Source organism: Oryzias latipes, chromosome 13 (genome assembly GCF_053564925.1).
Source record: "Oryzias latipes strain Hd-rR chromosome 13, Olatipes_Hd-rR_3.1".
Classification (NCBI taxonomy): Eukaryota; Metazoa; Chordata; class Actinopteri; order Beloniformes; family Adrianichthyidae; genus Oryzias; species Oryzias latipes.
This window is the reverse complement of record NC_136249.1, coordinates 13,869,036-13,889,856: the sequence shown is the minus strand read 5'-3', so window position 1 is coordinate 13,889,856 and position 20,821 is coordinate 13,869,036. Positions and strand designations below refer to the sequence as shown.

Sequence of the window (20,821 nt, the reverse complement as noted above, 5' to 3'; positions counted from 1 at the left end):
GCCTCTGGCACAGGCAATTCATGAAAAACCAGAAGTTAAAGGAGTCTCAATGAATGGAGTTGAACATAAAATAAGATCGTTTGCTGATGACTTAATAGCTTAGCTTCAACAACCAGAAACATCAATTCCACATTTTATGAAACTATTGGGAACATTTGAACATTTATCGGGATATAAAATAAATATTTTAAAAACTCAGACTCTAACATTCAACTATGTTCCCTCTGAATACATTAGAAAAACAACTTTAAATTATACTAGAATATGAAAAGTATTAAATACCTAGGTGTGGAAATGACACAAGATTTTCAAAATATAAACATTAAAAATTATTCAGAAGTACAAGAAAAGATTTAAAAAAAAGACATAGAAAGATGGTCAACACTTCCACCAGATTTCAGCTCTAGAATTGAAATAGTGAAAAGGAACATTTTGCCTGGGTTTTTATTTTTATTTCAAGCTCTACCAGCACAGGTTGCTAACACCCAATTTACAAGGTGGGATAAGACAATAACCAGATTCATATGGGACAATAAAAGATCCAGAATAAATGATGGCACCCTCCAGCTTCCAAAGAACAAAGGAGGTATGTCATTACCAAAGCTGAGAGAACACTACATCGCCTCACAATTACGGTACTTATGCTGTTGGTGTAACCCCCATTATATTGGAAAATGGAAAAGTATTGAATGTGAAACATTACAAGAACCCATTCAAAACATTATTGGAGATTGTTACGGGCACAGCCCTCTGCTTTGCTCTCATCTTGTTGCTTGTCACTTCAGTTGATTTCCTGATGATGTTCACCTGGGACTGCAGCTTCCTCAGCTGTGACTGGCCGCCTGCTGGTCATGTGGTGCTCATCTACCAGGAAGCTGGAGCCTATTAAAGCACACCTGGGAGCTGGGACCGGGAGACTCTCACTATGATCCTGACTCTCTTTGGCAAACAAACTGCTGCATGCTTCTGACTAAGCCGTTTTCCTCAGGTACGTGGTGGGAGGTTGTGATCAGGCAAGTCTGGGGGTCTGGGTCTGGGGTACATTTTCACACGCAGGCTGAACTTTGTTAGACACGCCAAGTAAGGGGTTGGTGCCATTTCTTGTAATGTTTTGTATGTTTTTATTTAGACTAGTTAGGTAGTCTTTTGTTGTTCCTTTTGATTTATAGGTTTAGGTGCGGAGTTAGGCCTGGTTTTGTTATATTGTGTTTGTTTATTTGGCACAACCCAAACGTCACAACCTCCCCCACAGGTAATGGTTTGCAGCAGCCTGAATCTTTCAATACTGTAAACTATAGATATATAGATATATAGATATATAGATATATAGATATATAGATATATAGATAGATATATATATATCTCATTCTTGACTTCTTGTCCTATTTCATGGTTGTGCTGTTGCGCCCTCCCCAGGGACGTAACAGAGAGAGAATTATATGAAACAAAGAAGGCATTTAGATCCCATAACAAACCATACACTAAATATATGGTTCAAACTACTTCGAAAATACAAAATCTTAAATAGTGCAAAAAAAGTAAAATGGGTAGCATATGACAGGCATTTTAAACCAGCAGAATGCGATCAAACGTATAAATATTGGACTACAAAAGGAATAACAGCATGGTGCTTGTTATGAAAGGATGGCCAGCTGGAGAGTTGAGAACTTGACTAAACAATTTCACCTTGAAATGACGATTTATCGTATTTCGGGCAGATACTCGCTGCAGTGTTTTACAGGTAAATACCCTAGGGCGGTTCAGTCAATTAACTCACCTGCTCAGCGTCCTATTTAAGCCCAGGTGCGCAGTCGTTCATTCTCTTTCTTACCTTCAGCGCTCATTCTTCGCCCCACCCTCCTCCCCGGCTTCCACCTGTGGGCTCCGTAAAGGGGGGGTTTTGTTACCCGAAAGTGTTATGGACATTTCTCATGGAATTGAACGGAGCCTTATGCCAAACGAAAATATGTGAATGCCAACTTAAAGAATGTGGAAAATGTCAAATAAATATTTCTTACTGCAAGAGTGTCTGACTGAAAATCAGGATTTTTTTTTTTTTTTTCAGATACCGGTACTCAATGGAAATAATGACATACGGACTAAAACTACAAGAGGCACAATTACAAAGTGGGGAAAAATGGACACTATATAACAGACATAGGAAGCACCTAGGATTGACCTTTTTTGTGTTCATGTAACAAACTAATAAAAATGAAAGTTATAAAAAAAAAAAACACTATGCCAGCTACTGTCTCATTGTGTGAGGACTTTGCAAACCACTTTAGGAGCAAGATCGATTTTTGTCAGATCTAACAACATAAAAGAGCAGAAAAGCCTTTTTATTGGGAATTTATGGCTTTTACCAGAGGAAGCTCTGGACAGTTTTGAACTGGTTGAAGCTGCAACACTTGGTCAAGTTTTCTCCCTAGTTAATCCCACGACCAGTTTTTTAGATCCCATCCCCTCATAACTTTTGAAATCATTTTACAAGTCTTTTGAGAGGGAGATTTTATCGATGAACTCCTCTACGGACGGCTATTTTTCCTGCTGCTTTTAAAACGGCAGTGGTGAAACCCTTATTAAAGGAAACTAATTCAGACCCTTCAGTTTTTAATAACTACAGACCTGTGTCCAACCTGCCATTTTTATTCAAGCTTGTAGAAAGACTTGTTTTTATTCAGCTGAATGGGTTTATCTTGCAAAACAACATTGAGATAAACCAGTCTGGTTTTAGAACGAACCACAGTACTGAGACAGCCTTGTTAAAAATCGTTAATGATGTCAGGTGTGCCTTGGATTCAGGTCAGATCTCAGTACTATTTCTGTTAGATCTAAGTGCAGCTTTTGATACTGTTCATCACCTGATTCTTGTAAACAGACTTAAAAGTCTTGGCCTTTCAGGGACTGTTCTCAAGTGATTCAAATCTTATCTAATGGAGAGAAACTTTATGGTAAGCATGGAAAAACACTGTTCTGGGGTCCATGAAATTAATTGTGGTGTGCCTCAAGGTTCCATCCTTGGCCCCTTGCTTTTCAACATTTACATGCTTCCTCTGGGGAATGTCATCAGAAGCCACAACATAAGCTTTCGTGGCTATACTGATGATACCTAGCTGTACATACAGTGAGGTCAATAAGTATTTGATCACCCTGTGATTTAGCAAGTTCTCCCACTTAGAAAACATGGAGGGGTCTACAATTTTCATCACAGGTGCATTTCCACAGCGAGAGACAGAATCTGAAGAAACATTCAGAAATCACGTCGTACGATTTTTAAAAACAATTTATTTGTATATTACTGTGACAAATAAGTATTTGATCACTTTGTTATCAAAGATTCCCGACCAGCAAAGACCTGCTTTTCTGCTTTTAAATAGTCCAACTCCACTCTGCACATGATTCTAAATTAGTGGCACCTGTTTGAGGTCGTTAGCTTGCATAAAGGCACCTGTGCCCCCCACAATCAGTCAGAAATCTAACTACCAACATGGGAAAAACCAAAGAGCTGTCAAAAGACACAAGTGACAATATTGTAGACCTTCACAAAGCTGGAAGTGGCTATGGGGCAATTGCCAAGCAGCTTGGTGAGAAAAGAACAACTTTTGGAGCAATTGTCAGAAAATGGAAGAGGCTAATGATGACTGTCAATGTCCCTCGAACTGGGGCCTCTCTTAAGATCTCACCTCATGGGGTATCGATGATGCTAAGGAAGGTGAAGAATCAGCCCAGGACTAGAGGGGAGGAGCTGGTCAATGACCTGAAGAGAGCTGGGACCACCGTTTCCAAGGCTACTATAAGTAATACATTAAAACGTCATGGTTTCAAATCATGTATCGCACGGAAGGTTCCCCTGCTGAAGTCAACCCATGTCAAGGCCCGTCTGAAGTTTGCCAATGACCATCTTGGGAGAAAGTCTTGTGGTCAGATGAGACCAAAATAGAACTTTTTGGTAAATGGTAATGGTAAATGACGTATACTTATATAGCACTTTTCTACCTACAGGGACAAAGCGCTTTACAGTCACAGACCCAGTCACACACACAGTCACACACTGGTGGCTGCTCCGCTGCCAAACACAGGCTACCACCAGAGGCAAGGTGGGGTTCAGTGTCTTGCCCAAGGACACTTCGACTCATGGGCGTGCAAGGCGGGAATCGAACCTGCAATCTTACAATCATGGGTCGACCGCCCTACAGCTGCACCACGGCTGCCCTTAACTTCATTTGCCGTGTTTGGAGGAAGAAGGAGGAGCATCATCCCAAGAAAACCATACCTACAGTGAAGCACGGGGGTGGAAGCATCATGCTCTGGGGTGTTTTTCTGCACAGGGGACAGGACGACTGCACTGTATTAAGGAGAGGATGAACAGGGCTCTGTATTGTAAGATTTAGGGCAAATACCGCTGTCAGAGCGTTGAAGATGGGTCGTGGCTGGGTCTTTCAGCATGGTAATGACCCGAAGCACACAGAAGAAAACCAAGGAGTGGCTCCATAAGAAGCATATCAAGGTTCTGGAGAGGCCCAGCCAGTCTCCAGACCTAAATCCAATAGAGAATCTTTGGAGGGAGCTGAAACTCTGTGTTGCTCAGCGAAAGCCCCGAACCCTGACAGATCTAGAGAAGATCTGTAGGAGTGGGGCAAAAAAATCCATGCTGCAGTGTGTAGAAACCTAGTGAAGAACTACAGGAACCGTTTGACCTCTGTAATTGTTAACAAAGACTTCTGTACCAAATATTAAAGTTGTTTAACTCAAGTGATCAGATACTTATTTGTCACAGTAATATACAAATAAATTGTTTACAAAAAATCGTACGACGTGATTTCTGAATGTTTCTTCAGATTCTGTCTCTCACTGTGGAAATGCACCTATGATGAAAATTTTAGACCCCTCCATGTTTTCTAAGTGGGGAAACCTGCTAAATCACTGGGTGATCAAATACTTATTGGCCTCGCTGTAGCTATGCCTCTTCATGACACAAGGCAAAAAGAAGCACTTTTTAAGTGTGTTTAGATGTGAAATTATGGATGGCAAATAATTTTCTGCAGAAAATTTAAATGTTAGTTATCAGTCTATGAGCTAAAAGAACTTTCATTAAGGCATTCAGAAACATTCAGAAACCTGGGTGTTATCTTCGCCTCAAAGCTAACTTTTATCCCCCATATCAAACAGGTGGTTAAAACTGGTTTTTATCATCTTAGAAATCTGGCTAGGGTACTCTCTCTTGCTAATAATGAGATGCTAATGCGTGCTTTTATCATGAGTTATATGGATTATTGGAACGCCCTGCTTGCTGGTCTTCCAAAAAACAACATAAACAACCTTCAGCTCCGCCAGAATTCTGCTGCACAAGTTCCCACCAAGACCAGGAGGCGGGTTCAGATCACTCCAATTTTAAAAACCCTGCACTGGCTCCTCATGTGCTTCAGGATTGATTTGAAGATACTTTTAACAGTTTTCTAATGTCTTAATGGTCTTGTGCCTTCTTATTTATCAGATCTTTTAATCAAATATGTGGAAAAACTAACAATAACTAATAAGAAAAAAAAAACAAAAAAAAACTATTTAATCCTTTGAAACCACAGCTGCTGCTGGCAACAGCTAATTAGCAAACCTTTAACCTTTTGGGCCTCTAAATCTTTGATCATTTACTTAATAAAAAGAAGAAAAAGAAATAAATGTACCCAACTCCTCGTTTATCTTAGTGTTTTTTATGATTTATCTGCACAATTCTTTTTTTAAATGTGATTCTTGATTTTGATGGATTTTGTTCTTCAGTTTAAGTTGTCTCCATTATCATTTTACCTAACATAAAGCTATTTTATTGTTCCTACCAAAAAGCTAAATTCTTTTTCTCCTATCAATTCCTACAAAATTTTTCTAATTTTTCTCCTATCAATTCCTACAAAATTGTTCTAATTGATTTCTCCTCCCCCTATTTCCCCCCCCAAATGTCCTAAGCTGTTACTTCATAAAATGAAGCTCCTTGAATTGTTGACCCCTGTTTTCAGGTCAACATGCCTTTTTTTCTACTTGCTTCCAGATCTTGTGAAGACTTTTGACAAAGACGTGAAGAACTTTGACACCATTGATTTTTCCTTCAACATGTGTTTTTCAAAGGTTTTTGCCACAATGATGTCACTTGGAGGTTCATACAAGTCCAATGTCATTAAAGCCAAACAGTCTTTATTTTGGCTATAATTCAAGAGGTTTTTGTACGTCTCCTTGGCAAGGTTTTTCACGTTTTCCTTTGTCAACCTGAAATCTGCAGTCCCGCACAAATCCCACAATTTGTTGTACAGCCGGTTGAATAGATGGTCAAAATTAGCTTTTGAGCATTCCACGTAGGCTTTTTCAAACATGAGGGGGATCAGCTCCGTCAAGAACTGATTGATCAACATGTTGCATTTTTCTTGCCTCCCCCTCGACTGTAAAGCCGACTGAATGCCAACTGACCAAAATTGTGTGTCTGCAGCTGTCAGGCCAAACGGTTTCTTATTGAACTCCTCATCACTGAACGTGTCTCTGAAGTCTGTAAAGGAGACCTTCTTTTGTTCTGTTCTCTCCGGTACAGTCATCTTTTGTAAATAAAGGGAGTCCGTGTCTGAGCAGTCTTCAACCTCAGTGTAGACTATGGGCTTCTTTGACAGGTGCAGTTTGAAGAGTCTTATCAGTAAGTCCTCAAACATGGTCTTCTCCATGTCAGAGATGCCTACACCAAGGTTAAATTGGAAAATTTGTCTCATGTCCTTGTGGATCCTTTTGTGGAGACCTTTAAAATTTTCCTTATTGATGTGGCGTCGAAGCCTCTTTGCCTCAGGCCACAGTTTTTTAAAGAGGTACTTTTTATAAAAGTCCAAGTTCTCCGGGAAGCAAGACACTTTGGACCTTTTAAACACCCGATGAATTAACTTTCTGATCATTTTGTCAACCAGTTGACAATGACTTCTAGTTAATTGGTGCTTTGTCCTCAGTGATCTGGGTTCAGGTCCTTCATTTATTCCTGACCTGTGACCAGATGATTCTTGCCCTTTCCTCGGACCACCATCCATGATTTCCTCGCTGTTGGTAAACATTAGATCCATCTGAACTGCCATGAATGTACCTCTGGAAACGTAGTTCAATTCTCCAACTCCCAAAATTTTAATCGGGATTAAATTTGAAATTGCTTCTGTATATGATCTTTGTGTGTCATATGAAATGACATCATATGACATGTTATGTCCTCATTAGTGGTATAACTATATTTCATGTCAAACACAATATTGCATAGTTATGATGTCACAGACGACAGACGACGATGTCACATATGATGTCATGTTATGTCCTCATTAGTGGTATAACCCAGTCGTGTCAAACCCTATATTGCATAGTTATGATGTCACAGATGTTTTGGATGATGATTTAAAAAATCAGAATGTCCTGCAAAAGAAGCTGCATGTCACACGTGTGGAAAAAAAGGACATTATGGCAAAGTTTGCAGAAGCAATATTAAGTCTGTGAATGCAGAGGAAGAAGGCTTTTTTCTAGGAACTGTTGATGCTGGTGCAGACCCATGGTCGGTGCAGCTTCAAGTAAGACACAAGAAAGTGTGCTTCAAAATAGACACTGGCGCTGATGTTACTGCCCTACCCGCCGATGTTTATCGGGAAATAACAGGAGGAGAAGCTGCAAAGCATCTGGTGAAGCCAAAGCGTCTGCTGTTTGGACCAGGTGGCAACGTGCTTCACGTCCTGGGGGTTGCAAAAGAAACACTGCGCAGAGGCAAAAAGACAGCCTCAGAGGACATATATGTAGTGGAAGATCTTCATACTGCCCTGCTGGGGTTACCAGCTATAAAACAGCTTCAGCTTGTGTCCAGAATTAACAACATCACCATGGAGACTGTGAAACAGTTATATCCCATTCTGTGTAGCGGTCTAGGCCTTGTGCAGAGGCCATATTCAATCAAACTGCAACCAGATGCTGTGCCCTTCTCTCTGCAGACTCCATGCAGGGTCCCACTACCTCTCATGGGCAAAGTGAAGGAGGAGATAGACCACATGGAAAAAATGGGCGTCATCACCAAAGTTGAAGATCCCACTGAATGGTGTGCAGGGATGGTAGTGGTCCCTAAGAAATCAGGTGCAGTACGTATCTGTGTGGACTTCACTAACATGAACCAAGCAGTTTGTAGAGAAAAATTTATCCTGCCTTCCGTTGAGCACACGTTAGGGATGCTAGCTGGTGCAACAGTTTTTAGCAAACCTGATGCCAACATGGGCTTCTGGCAGGTGCCATTGACGGAGGAGTCTGCTAAGTACACCACTTTCATAACACCTTTTGGGCGCTACTATTTTAATCAGCTGCCATTTGGCATTGCATCAGCCCCAGAACATTTTCAGAAAATGATGGTGACTGAGGTGACCAGCGGCCTAGCAGGTGTGCTGTGTCACATGGACGACATTCTGGTTTGGGGCAAGACCCAGGAAGAGCACGATGTGCGGCTGCATGCGCTGCTGGAGAAAGCACAAAAGGCAGGCATCACACTAAACATCGATAAATGTGAGTTCACATGCCACACAGTCAGATTTTTGGGTCATGTGATCTCAGCAGCAGGGGTCCAGCCAGACCCAGAAAAGACAAGTGCAGTTCAGGAGATGAGTGCACCCACCAATTTCAGTGAACTGAGGAGTTTCCTGGGCATGGTGAAACAGTTGGGGCGGTTCATACCAAATCTGGCAGAGAAAGACAAAGTTTTGCGGGATCTGCTGTCGAAAAAGAACCACTGGTACTGGGGGCCAGAGCAGCAGACAGCTTTTGAAAGACTAAAAACAGAACTTTCATCAACACCAGTGCTCACACTGTATGACCCAAACAGTGAGTTGAAAATCTCAGCTGATGCATCCTCTTTTGGACTGGGAGCGGTTCTGCTGCAGAAAAGCAATGCTGAATGGGCGCCTGTGGTTTATGCATCCAGAGCGATGACAGTGACTGAGCAGCGATATGCTCAGGTGGAGAAAGAGGCGCTGGCTGCAACATGGGCGTGTGAGAGGTTCAGCTGCTTCGTTCTGGGCCGATCATTTGAGTTGGAAACTGACCATAAGCCTTTGGTGAGTCTGCTGGGTGGCAAAGCGCTAGACGACCTTCCACCTAGGATCCAAAGATTTAGAATGAGGCTCATGCGCTACAACTACAAAATCACACATGTTGCTGGCAAAAATTTATGGACAGCAGACACCCTGTCACGCGCCCCCCTCAGAGCATCAGGAGCACACGCAGGTGCAAGCCTGCTAGGGGACACTAACATCTATGTGGACTCTGTCATCAGCAACCTTCCTGTCAGTGGAGACTATCTGAGCAACCTTCGTGATCATCTGAAAGCAGACAGTGCATGTGCTGCGCTGATGGAGTTCTGCAGAGATGGGTGGCCCGATAAAAACAGACTGCAGGGGGTGTTGAAACAGTACTAGCCTGAAAGAGCGGTACTTACAGTGCACGATGGACTGCTGCTGCGGGGCACAAGGCTGGTCATCCCATCGGCTTTGTGTAATGATGTGTTAAAAAAATTGCACGAAGGACAAAGTGCAGGGAAAGGGCCAAACAAACAGTATGGTGGCCGGGGCTCAGTAATCAGTTAAGTGACATGGTGTTAAGATGCAGAACTTGCATCCAAGAGAGAACCAATGTTAAAGAGCCACTGATGCCAAGTCAGATGCCAGACAGGCCTTGGCAAAGACTCGGAGCTGACCTGTTCACACTGGACAGCAAAGAATATCTGCTCATTGTGGATTATTTTTCCCGTTTTGTGGAAATTGCACAGCTCTCATATACACGGTCCATGGACGTAGTGGTGCACCTGAAGTCGATTTTTGCACGTCATGGCATTCCTCAGGTTCTTGTGACATATAACGGGCCACAGTTCACAGGTAGCCATTTTCAGGCTTTTGCAGCATGTTACGGCTTTGAACATGTAACAAGCAGCCCCAAGTTTCCACAAAGTAATGGAGAGGCCGAACGCGCTGTACAGACTGTTAAGAGACTGCTGAAAAAGTCATCTGATCCGTACCGTGCTTTGCTTGCGTACAGGGCAACACCTCTACAAAACGGCTACAGTCCAGCTGAGCTGTTAATGGGCCGTCGACTTCGCACTACTGTTCCTGCTCTTCCGTCCCTGTTAGATCCAGCTCTGCCTGACTACGACACGTTGGGAGCCAAACAAAGGGAGAAGAGGTGGACAGATGCAAGAACCTTTGACAAGCGACACAAAGCAAGAAACCTTGAACCACTGGTTCCTGGGCAAGAGGTCTGGATCACAGATGCAAGAACTCAAGGTACAGTGATTTCTGCACATGAGGCTCCTCGCTCGTATCGCATCAAAGTGCCCCAGGGCACACTGAGAAGAAACCGACACCACCTGGTGTCAATGCAGACCGACGGTGAGGGAATCGAACCTGTTGATGATCCTATGGGAGAAGATACACCTACTCCAGCTCCAACAGACCAGACACCACACAGCGGAGAAAACATCACAGAGACTGTCCGTACAAGGTCGGGAAGAGTGGTCAGAAAACCAGATAGACTTAACTTGTAAATTTAAAAAAACAAAACAAAGAGAGTAAATAAGGATTTTTGAGTTTATTAGAATGGGATGGTTTGGAAAGAAAAGAATGTCATTGATTTTGTCATATAAGTAAAGATGTATAAATGCCCTTTGTTTTGTTTTAAGAAAGGGAGATGTGGTATTATACATGTTGGGGGTACCACCCTAGTGAGGGAGACGTCATGAGAGGCGGGCCCACTAGGCGGCGCAGTAGCGGGAGTTCAGGACTGTATGTTTGTTTTCCGGTGGTGGAATAAAGCAGTCTACAGCACGTCCCGTCCCGGAGCCTTCTTGATAAAGCAACATCACGACACCAAGGTAAGCTTTAGCTAGCTTTAGCCATAGCCGCATCACCGGTTATAACTCTGTTTATGTCAAGTGTAAATCCTGGTGTTATTAATTTGTAATTTAAGGTATAACACATCGCAGTGAATTATATGTTGTGTGTATGTTTAAGTGAAAAGGCATGAGATTAACATAACCAAAAAATTTTGTGAAGCTGTACTAGTAGGTAAGAAATGTTACCAACATTCAAGTTGCCCGTTTGCGTGTTCATTCTTTTTGCTGCGGGTGCGGCACTTTCTTCACTTACTATTTGTATTATTTTTCTGAAAGTAGGGTGACCAGACGTCCTCTTTTTCCTGGACATGTCCTCTTTTTTGAAACCTATATAATAAAATAACATTCAACATAGTGACTGACTACAGACTGTAATTGCTTTTTGCCTTTTACCTGAACCGGTTAGTGAGCTGGTGGTGCAAAAGCCCCAAAACAGTTGGCAGGGACGGTCTGAGGTCCACACTGTCCAAGGCATATACAGGTGATTCATTTAACTTTTTGTTGCTTTGTGAGAGCAAGTTACGTTTTTTCTAATCTTATGACTAACCAAATTATGATTATTGCAGATATAATGAATAAAATTTAAATGTAGTTATGCACTTATGTCTAACTTTTTTGTGTGACCAATAATCTTGTGTTTGTCTAGTGTAGGACCACAGCCAGATCCATCTATGATGGCATCTGGAAGCAGATTATGCCAGGTGCAGCCCCAACCTCTCATGGCTGTGTTGGATGGGGCTTCTGAGATGGAATGAAAGAGAACTTGGATATATATATTATTATGGCAAATGCATGAATGCATACCTTAAATTACACTTATCTTGTCTTTAACAATCAGTTCAGGCTTCTGTCTTACTGTTGATGATCTGTAATGTTATTTTTTATTGTAAATGTTTGTTATTTGAGTTGTTATCAGTTGATGTTACGCATACCAAAAAATTAAATGAGGCACAATTTTGACCAAAATTGTTTTATTTGTTCATCTAATTTTTTTGTGAAGTCAAAGTCATATTTCAACAGAAAAATATAAGGAATATAACAATTATGTTTAATTAGATTTTAAGAATATGTGGGAACACTAAATTATTTACATACTTTTTGCACATTATACATTATTTACATACCAAACATTAATTCACTCTTCAAAACAAAAAAGTCCTTGATAATTTGCCAAAACACGGCAGTTAAGCCAGATCTGATTCACACCGCCCATCAGTGTGAGCGGCACGGGAGAGTCCCTGATGTGAAAGGACTTTATCCTACCGATCACTCTTTCCACTATAATTTTGAGGCGGGTAATGGCTTGGGTTTGTTCTGTTTCCTCCTTGCTGAATTGAGCTGAAAGCTTAAAAGGTGGAATGATGAGCTTAGATCCAATGTCAGTAAGGAGGTCTTGAACGAGGAACTCTTTGTCCGCCATGACCGTCTCCTGGCTCCAGCAAAGGAACGTGGCTTCTAAGTCATGGATGTAATCCAAAGTCTCATCCAGAGCACCTGTGAAGATAAAGAAATTAAAAACCAGTCTTAACATATTTTTGCTACCTTTCAACACAACACAGTAATCATGTTTCGAAAAGTATTTTAAGTATTTAATTACAAATACATTTCATTTATTTCTTTTAAGGAAAATACAAATGACAAAATACTCAAAAGTAATTAAATACATGAATTTAAAATAGGTGAGAGCGTGAACAGCTTTTATTATAAACATTCATTTGTTCAGGTAGAAATGCGTTTATCCAATAACGGTACACATAGTTGACTAACGTTAACCAAACACATTATGAACAACCTTACCTGCAGGTGGGTGGGTTACATAGTCGTGATCCATCTTTACTGCCTTAGCTTAGCCACCATGTCGCCATCTTCACAGCATAGCTGCATAGCCTGACGTTTGAGGTTCTGTCATATACTGACTCCCTTCTCAAAGGAGCAGTAAAGTTGTTCCAAGGGAAAAGGCTCGGGACAACACCACTCTTCAGGCGACGAACGACGCAGCCGCACCACAATCCGGAGCGAAATGCCGGCAGCAGACGGTGCTACCTGTGTTTACATGAAAACTATGCCCTTCCTCTCTTCGGATCGCCTGTATCCATTTGGGTTTCAGGTTTGGATCCACAGGAAAATAATGAAATGAAAGGTAGGGCTGTTTTTGGTTGGAAGACGAACAGCCTGGAACACAACAGAAACTGCAACTCTTCGACTCTGCCATTTTTCATATCTGGACAGTATTGACCTGGTTGAAGCTGCAACACTTGGTCAAGTTTTGGGGGTTTGCATTATGCCGGTTTTTAATTACATATTTGTTTTGTCTTGTCCTTCTGTTTTTAAATTTCATCATGTTAAGCCCTTTGAGTACCTTGTGTTGTAAAAGTGCTATACAAATAAACTCTGATTTGATCAGCTATGCTGATGATACCCAGCTGTACATAGCTATGTCTCCTCATGACACAAGGCCAATAGAAGCACTTTTTAACTATATTTTAGATGTGAAATCATGGATGGCAAATAACTTTCTGCAGCTCAACCAAGAAAAAACTGAAATGTTAGTTATTGGTCCAGAAGCTAAAAGAACTTTCATTAAGGCATTCAGAAACAGTCAGAAACCTGGGTGTTATCTTCGCCTCAAAGCTAACTTTTATCCCCCATATAAAAAAGGTGGTTAAAACTGGTTTTTATCATCTTAGAAATCTGGCTAGGGTACTCTCTCTTGCTAATAAAGAGATGCTAATGCGTGCTTTTATCATGAGTTATATGGATTATTGGAACGCCCTGCTTGCTGGTCTTCCAAAAAACAACATAAACAACCTTCAGCTTCTCCAAAATTCTGCTGCACGAGTTCTCACCAAGACCAGGAGGCGGGTTCAGATCACTCCAATTTTAAAAACCCTGCACTGGCTCCTCATGTGCTTCAGGATTGATTTTAAGATACTTTTAACAGTTTTTTAACGTCGTAATAGTCTTGTGCCTTCTTATATATCATATTTTTTAGTCAAATATGTACCCTTGCAGACCCTGAGATCCTCTGGCACTGGTCTTTTAACCATTCCAGCAGTGAAAACCAAAACTTATGGAGAGGCAGCTTTTCAGCACTATGGCCCTCGTTTATGGAACAGTCTGCCAGAGGGCTGCAGAGAGCATAGCTGCTTTGAAGAAAAGGCTCAAGACCCAAAGAGCTTCTCTTTGACTAGCTTGATGCTGCCTTTCAGTCTCTCACTTGTCGCCTGTACCTTCACGAAATGTGTTGAGACAGCGCTCTCTCCTCTTAGACAATGAGGAATTTGCATTCTGACCTTTCTGGACTAAATAGTTCTCTTGAACTCCAGAGCAGATGATGATGCATCTGTCCCTGGTTCTGTTTTACAGTCAGTCTTTGAGATTTTTGGTGGATTTCTCAAAAAAGTATCCTACACCCCAGTTTTCCTGAGGCTGGAAATTTGCTCCGTTAGAGGCGAATGCTCCTGTTGGAGCTCAGAGTGGCTGTGTTTGTCCACCGCCTTGCTCAGTTTCAGTCGGGATGCAAACTGTAGTTCCAGAAGGTTTTTCAGTTGATGGGTATGATGGCCTCTATGATATCTGGGGTTCCTCTCTGTCTGCTCAAAAAAAAAATCACCCCTTGGTGAGCCAGTATAGAGAAAATGTTCATGACTGTTTATTTAGCAGGTGACGGATCATGAGGAGCACTTAACACGTAACGGTAAGTGAGGGTAATTTTTATTTTTGCAAACTCCCCAAACCCTTTGGACTGCGCAGAGAGCCTGTTAGTAGTGTTCAAGTGATGAATGCACGCTTCTTGAGCGCCCTTTTTTTTTTTAAACTGACTGACAAGAACACTTACACTTTGCTGTCTTCTTTAACCATGATGTTGAAGCAGAAAATGAAAAAGCATTTTGGTGGATTGCTTTTTCATTTTAATTTTGAGTCAAAAAATGTAGCTTCATTTTGAAAATTAAAATGCATTTTTGGTTTTGACTTTTCTTTTTTTATTTATGCTACACAATCGCTTCAATATTTTTTAAATCAATTTAATGAAGTGACAGAATGAGCCGTGCTGAAGAAGAAAAAAGAAAAAGACGTTTGGCGGATTGATTTTTCATTTATGTTGGCTTTGTTAAAGATAAATTGGCTTTTAAGTAGATTTTCAGTTAAAGGTTTTTTGGGGAAAACCCATTTGAAGAATGTCAAAAAAAGAAAAGCGTCTCAAATATTAAAAAGCTAACAATAACTAATAAGAAAAAAACAAAAACAAACTTTTTAATCCTTTGAAACCACAGCTGCCGCTGGCAACAGCTAATTAGCAAACCTTTAACCTTTTGGGCCTCTAAATCTTTGATCATTTACTTAATAAAGGAAGAAAAAGAAATAAATGTACCCAACTCCTCGTTTATCTTAGTGTTTTTTATGATTTATCTGCACAATTCTTTTTTTAAATGTGATTCTTGATTTTGATGGATTTTGTTCTTCAGTTTAAGTTGTCTCCATTATCATTTTACCTAACATAAAGCTGTTTTATTGTTCCTACCAAAAAGCTAAATTCTTTTTCTCCTATCAATTCCTACAAAATTTTTCTAATTTTTCTCCTATCAATTCCTACAAAATTGTTCTAATTGATTTCTCCTCCCCCTATTTCCCCCCCCAAATGTCCTAAGCTGTTACTTCATAAAATGAAGCTCCTTGAATTGTTGACCCCTGTTTTCAGGTCAACATGCCTTTTTTTCTACTTGCTTCCAGATCTTGTGAAGACTTTTGACAAAGACGTGAAGAACTTTGACACCATTGATTTTTCCTTCAACATGTGTTTTTCAAAGGTTTTTGCCACAATGATGTCACTTGGAGGTTCATACAAGTCCAATGTCATTAAAGCCAAACAGTCTTTATTTTGGCTATAATTCAAGAGGTTTTTGTACGTCTCCTTGGCAAGGTTTTTCACGTTTTCCTTTGTCAACCTGAAATCTGCAGTCCCGCACAAATCCCACAATTTGTTGTACAGCCGGTTGAATAGATGGTCAAAATTAGCTTTTGAGCATTCCACGTAGGCTTTTTCAAACATGAGGGGGATCAGCTCCGTCAAGAACTGATTGATCAACATGTTGCATTTTTCTTGCCTCCCCCTCGACTGTAAAGCCGACTGAATGCCAACTGACCAAAATTGTGTGTCTGCAGCTGTCAGGCCAAACGGTTTCTTATTGAACTCCTCATCACTGAACGTGTCTCTGAAGTCTGTAAAGGAGACCTTCTTTTGTTCTGTTCTCTCCGGTACAGTCATCTTTTGTAAATAAAGGGAGTCCGTGTCTGAGCAGTCTTCAACCTCAGTGTAGACTATGGGCTTCTTTGACAGGTGCAGTTTGAAGAGTCTTATCAGTAAGTCCTCAAACATGGTCTTCTCCATGTCAGAGATGCCTACACCAAGGTTAAATTGGAAAATTTGTCTCATGTCCTTGTGGATCCTTTTGTGGAGACCTTTAAAATTTTCCTTATTGATGTGGCGTCGAAGCCTCTTTGCCTCAGGCCACAGCTTTTTAAAGAGGTACTTTTTATAAAAGTCCAAGTTCTCCGGGAAGCAAGACACTTTGGACCTTTTAAACACCCGATGAATTAACTTTCTGATCATTTTGTCAACCAGTTGACAATGACTTCTAGTTAATTGGTGCTTTGTCCTCAGTGATCTGGGTTCAGGTCCTTCATTTATTCCTGACCTGTGACCAGATGATTCTTGCCCTTTCCTCGGACCACCATCCATGATTTCCTCGCTGTTGGTAAACATTAGATCCATCTGGATATTGTCAGTTCCAAATCTTTTCATCTGAACTGCCATGAATGTACCTCTGGAAACGTACTTCAATTCTCCAACTCCCAAAATTTTAATCAGGATTAAATTTGAAATTGCTTCTATATATGATCTCTGTGTGTCATATAAAATGACATCATATGACATGTTATGTCCTCATTAGTGGTATAACTACATTTCATGTCAAACACAATATTGCATAGTTATGATGTCACAGACATTTTGGATGATGATTTTACGCATCACATCCTCCTCCCGAGTGAGCCCCTCCCCCTTCTGTCTGATGATGTCACCCACCTTCTTTCAGGAATTAACCCTTACTTATGTTACACTGAGCTCGGAGTTAAGAATGCAAAAAACAAAGATTTAAGAGAACACGTCTGAAAAACTGTTGTGACGCAAACGCCAAGAAGGTTTTTGGAAACCAAAGACAAAGATTTTGAAAGCATTTAATATTTTCTTTTTCTACCTAAATAAACAACCCTTTGTTCGCAATTAATGACATTTTTATTTCAAATCTGTGGCTTTTGTTCTCATTGTGGTGGGACAAATATTACTTAATGAATGAGCTGGTATCTGAGAAACTCAGAGAAAGACCTTCTGCTGGGGGCCAACGTCAGGAATGAGCGTAGTATTTCAGTTCAACTGAAATATGGAAGAGAATTCCTGATGATGTTATGCAATCGTTCACTCTGACAAGGCCCACAACAAAAAAAAATCCTTTTCAGCTCATTGCATGGCAGCTCCAAGTCTTTTATCTGCACTCTCCTCTTTTGTTTTTTGTGCTATTAGTTTCTTTTGTCTTCAAAATTCTCTTTGGTGTGAATTGATCAAAAAAAAAGGAGAAAACGTGGAAATCTACATAGATTTTCTTGATCTTTGGATTACATTTATGAGTTAGTAAGATGAACAAGGACAGAAATCTGAAGAATCTCACTTGTCGTCCTTGCGCATGCCGTTCTGGCTGGTGAAGTTGAAGGGATCGATAGCTGCTGAGGTGCCAAACAGGTCGTCAAACTTGGTCTCTGCGGGAGCCTGAAAGTAAAAACACCAAACTGATGAGAAGTGAACAAGAGTTTTACATGTGCTTAAGGTGCTAAAAATTGAAATGTGATCATTTTTGGACAATCTTAATGTAGCTTATTTATCCTCATTTATGGGAATTTAGATCTCAGATTTGTGTTGGTCATCAGATTTTCCCCAGTTTCCCTCAGAACCAAGTGTGGAGGCTGACCGGCAGAACGGGGATGTCCGTGTCCACCAGGTCGTCCGTTTCCACCACGTGCTCCGACTCGGGCGACGACGACTCAGCGGGGATCACCACCACTGGGCTGATGTGCTCCGACAGAGCTGAAGCACGCAGGAAGTTTGGAGGGTTCTGGAAGCATCAGGAAGAGCACATTTAGCACATTTCTCAGTGCATGTAATCATCAAAACCTAGAGAAGATTTAGTCATGACAAATACTTAATCAATGTAAATTCTCTTAGAGGTTGACATTAGTCATTGTGCCAAAATAAACATGATAAGCCAAGAGTCGTCGATAAAAGAGAAAAAGACACCGTGGTTGCTTTATGCAACAAGCTGGAAATGTGTAATCAATGTGCAGCCTGTCAAGACCATCAGTGGCCCTCACCTCAGGCAGTTGTGGGATCTGAATTAGCCTCTTGAAATACTGCAGGTTACTGGAGCGATAGAACAGACTCTTTAGCCTGAAACCAAAGGGAGAGATGGATTTAAAGAACGTGACGAGAGGAGGACAAAAACGAGACGGTGGCAGTCAGGGGGGGGGGGGGGGGGGGGGGGGTGTGTGTGCAACACTGAGGGCAAAAAGAGTTCAGTCTTCTGGGTCACACTCAGACAGGAAGTACTCTGGAACTGCATCCAGGTGGTTTTCTTTCTGTTTGCGTTTGACTGTGAGGGAACTCCGTACTTCTTGAACTGCTCCTGGAAGCGATCTCTGTGGCCCTGGAGAGTGTCTGCTGGAAGGCCTGCACACACACACACACACCGGGAACAAATTAGCGCTCGTGCTAAAAATAAGTGGTCCCCAACCTTTTTCAGTCTATGGAACAGTTTAACATGAGACAATACTTTTAGTTCTGCATGTACAAGGCTGAAGTGCACGCCCAATATTTCTTATTTGTTTGTTTTTCAGCTTCCAGGTTCCCATTAACTTTTGACGATAAGTTTATCTTCATCCTCTGTAAAATATCTGCAGCTGCTCTAAACTTTATTTTAACACTAGAGTTTGTGTAGGAACCATTAAAAATGTGAAAGAGATTTTCACTCATAACTCTCAAAGTGGAAGCTAAAAAATTGGACCCCAACTTCAGCATCGTCTGACTTTTGAGGCAGATACATGAAAAAGTCAAGAACAAACTGGTATTTTCTAAAAATAAAAAAACGTGAATCCACTGTTTGAACAACTGTCACAATAAATCCATATTTGGAGTAAGTATATTTGGGGTTTTTCTGTTAAAAGCAGTTTTCTTTTCGAGTTGAAGGCTTTTCTTCTGTTTTCTCACTAGAGTTTTTTCGGCCAAAATGTATAACCACTGTTATAAATGATCCACCCATTTTCAACGTTTAAAATGATTTTAAAAGTGAGTCTGAGGAGATCATTGGTTTCATTTTATAATATGGAACTTATGTTTCCCAGCCATTTTGGTAAACATCTACAAAGCTATAAAGCTGCAATATGATATAATAAAAATAAGTCCGGTATAATAGAACGAAACCAAAGGTCAATTTTGCAAGCTAAACGGATTCTGTAGATGAGACACGGCACAGACTGATTGACAATGGACTACAGCCAATCAGGACGCAGATACCACGCACTGTGAAAAAATAAAAACAACAAAACACTTGCAAATTCACCCCCACAAATTTCCCTTGCACATTTTACCGTTCGCACTAATGCTTTTTCTTATTTTACAACACAGTGTTCTGCATCCTGATTGGCTGTGGACCACCGTCAATCAATCTCTTCTGCGCTATATCTTGTGTGCAGAATGCGCTCAGTTTGCCAAATCGACATAAATCTTCACTCGTGAGCAGAGCTTTGGTTTCATTCTGTATTTCTGAGCTTAGTTTTCTACAAATGTTTGAGAGTTTACACAATAAAAAATAAAGTGTGAAGATGTTGGTCAGTCTGAGAAATGTGTATAAAGTGTGTAGAGAGGCGTTACAGCCTTAAAACATCTAGAATCCTACTTCACGGATGTCACCCATCGTGTGTTACTTTTTAAACCTAGCCCCTGATGAATCCAATAAGAAAACTCCTCATTGAATCAGAGCCTTGTAGAGTGAAATGTGCCTCATATTAGACAAAACTTGGGTCAGACAATAAGACAGCAAAATGAAGAGCAGCAGCAACAGAAAGGCTAAAAGTAAAAAGAACGCACAGAGCTTTCATGTGCTCAGTTAAAACTTTGGACCCCAACATTATCAACTTGCTGCTCTTTCTATGAGCAAATGCCTAAAAAGCTTAATGGGCTGAAACAATGTTGTAAACAGGATTCAGCCCAAATTCTTTTGCAATGATGTGAGAGACTGATAACATTTTAAAAAACAAAGACCGGCAGGTTTCTGCTGCAGCAAACCAGACCGTAGGAAGTACTTTTCATTCTTCTTTTCTACACAATTATACAAATAAATTCCTTCAAAATCAAAACAATTTCCTGAATTATAATTATTTTTTTTTAACAAAAGTTTTTGTCATAATTACAGACTTTTCTCAGCTTTTGCAGGACAACTTGCAGAACCAGAGACTGACAAATACTTTTTCGCCTCCATGTATTGAAGCTCCAAAGCTCAACTGGGCTTTTGAAGTCAAAGACGCCCTAATTTCTGCCAAAGCTTTGGGCCACAAAGACCATCAGTAAATATTGATGTGCAGCTTGGCCAGCAGGGGCGCGTGACTCACAGGAGTGCAGCTTAAACAGCAGCTTGACGGTGTAATCGTACAGATGGCTGCAGTCTAGGATGACTTGGATGAGGGGGGCCAGGCGACACTGTCCGGCTGCAGTCACCGACACCGACCGCGACATGTCCAGGGAGCTGAAAACTGCAGACAAGCAATCAGCCGGCGTCCAAACACAGCAATGCATGAACT

General features: G+C 41.0%; 1 protein-coding gene across 1 annotated transcript in view; it reads right to left on the bottom strand.

Moving 5' to 3' along the window:
- hip1 (huntingtin interacting protein 1) overlaps positions 1-20,821 on the bottom strand; it is a 62,470-nt gene that overhangs the window by 14,415 nt on the left and 27,234 nt on the right. Inside the window, exons 8-12 of the mRNA XM_023961288.2 lie at positions 20,633-20,773; positions 18,638-18,695; positions 18,341-18,416; positions 17,941-18,084; positions 17,644-17,741 (exon numbers count right to left, since the gene is read on the bottom strand). Coding sequence (XP_023817056.1) covers positions 17,644-17,741; positions 17,941-18,084; positions 18,341-18,416; positions 18,638-18,695; positions 20,633-20,773 — 517 coding nt within the window. The remainder of the gene's footprint in view (positions 1-17,643; positions 17,742-17,940; positions 18,085-18,340; positions 18,417-18,637; positions 18,696-20,632; positions 20,774-20,821) is intronic.